Here is a 601-nt window from a genome sequence, read left to right as displayed (position 1 = left end):
TTTTTTTTTTTTTTTCTTTTCCGGGCTGCCCCGGCGGCTGCGTACTGGCTGGGGGATGGGAAGCGAAGCCCCAGCGAGCGGCTGCGGCGGGGCTGTGAGGAGCAGCCAGGGGGCGGCGGCGGCAGCCAGTCGGTGAGCAGCTGGGAAGAGCGGAGCCGGGGCGGAGCACCTGCAGGCACGGGCGGCGGCCCCACCATGGCGATTCGAAAGAAGAGCACCAAGAGCCCCCCGGTCCTGAGCCACGAATTCATCCTGCAGAATCACGCGGACATCGTCTCTTGTGTGGCGATGGTCTTCCTGCTGGGGCTCATGTTCGAGGTGAGCCCGCCCCGCGCTCCAACCGCCCGCCCTGCTGCCCCCTGCCCGGGTTCGGGCCGCCAGCCCCGACCCCTTCTTTCGGGACCGCAGGGGATTCGGGCCGGGGGGAGGTACGGCCCCCTCCGGTCCCCGACGTGCGGGCCGGTCCTGCCCTGCCCCGGCGGCAGCTCACCCGCGGCTGGCCCGGTTATGCGGAGCCCCCGCGGGCCCGGCCGCCGCCCTAGGACAGTGGGGGTCTCCACGTCGCCCCCTTCCCCGCCCCCCCCCCCCCCCCCCCCCCCCC

The 601-nt window shown here is 73.0% G+C and overlaps 1 protein-coding gene across 1 annotated transcript in view; it reads left to right on the top strand.

Moving 5' to 3' along the window:
• Nucleotides 1-7: 7 nt before the first annotated feature.
• The window catches only part of TRAM1 (translocation associated membrane protein 1), a 36,976-nt gene continuing 36,382 nt past the window's right edge, over nt 8-601 (top strand). Inside the window, exon 1 of the mRNA XM_008586591.1 lies at nt 8-318. Coding sequence (XP_008584813.1) covers nt 196-318 — 123 coding nt within the window. The 5' untranslated portion in view covers nt 8-195. The remainder of the gene's footprint in view (nt 319-601) is intronic.

The sequence above is a fragment of the Galeopterus variegatus genome, unplaced genomic scaffold (assembly GCF_000696425.1).
Source record: "Galeopterus variegatus unplaced genomic scaffold, G_variegatus-3.0.2 Scaffold110, whole genome shotgun sequence".
Classification (NCBI taxonomy): Eukaryota; Metazoa; Chordata; class Mammalia; order Dermoptera; family Cynocephalidae; genus Galeopterus; species Galeopterus variegatus.
This window is presented reverse-complemented; position numbering and strand designations above follow the sequence as displayed.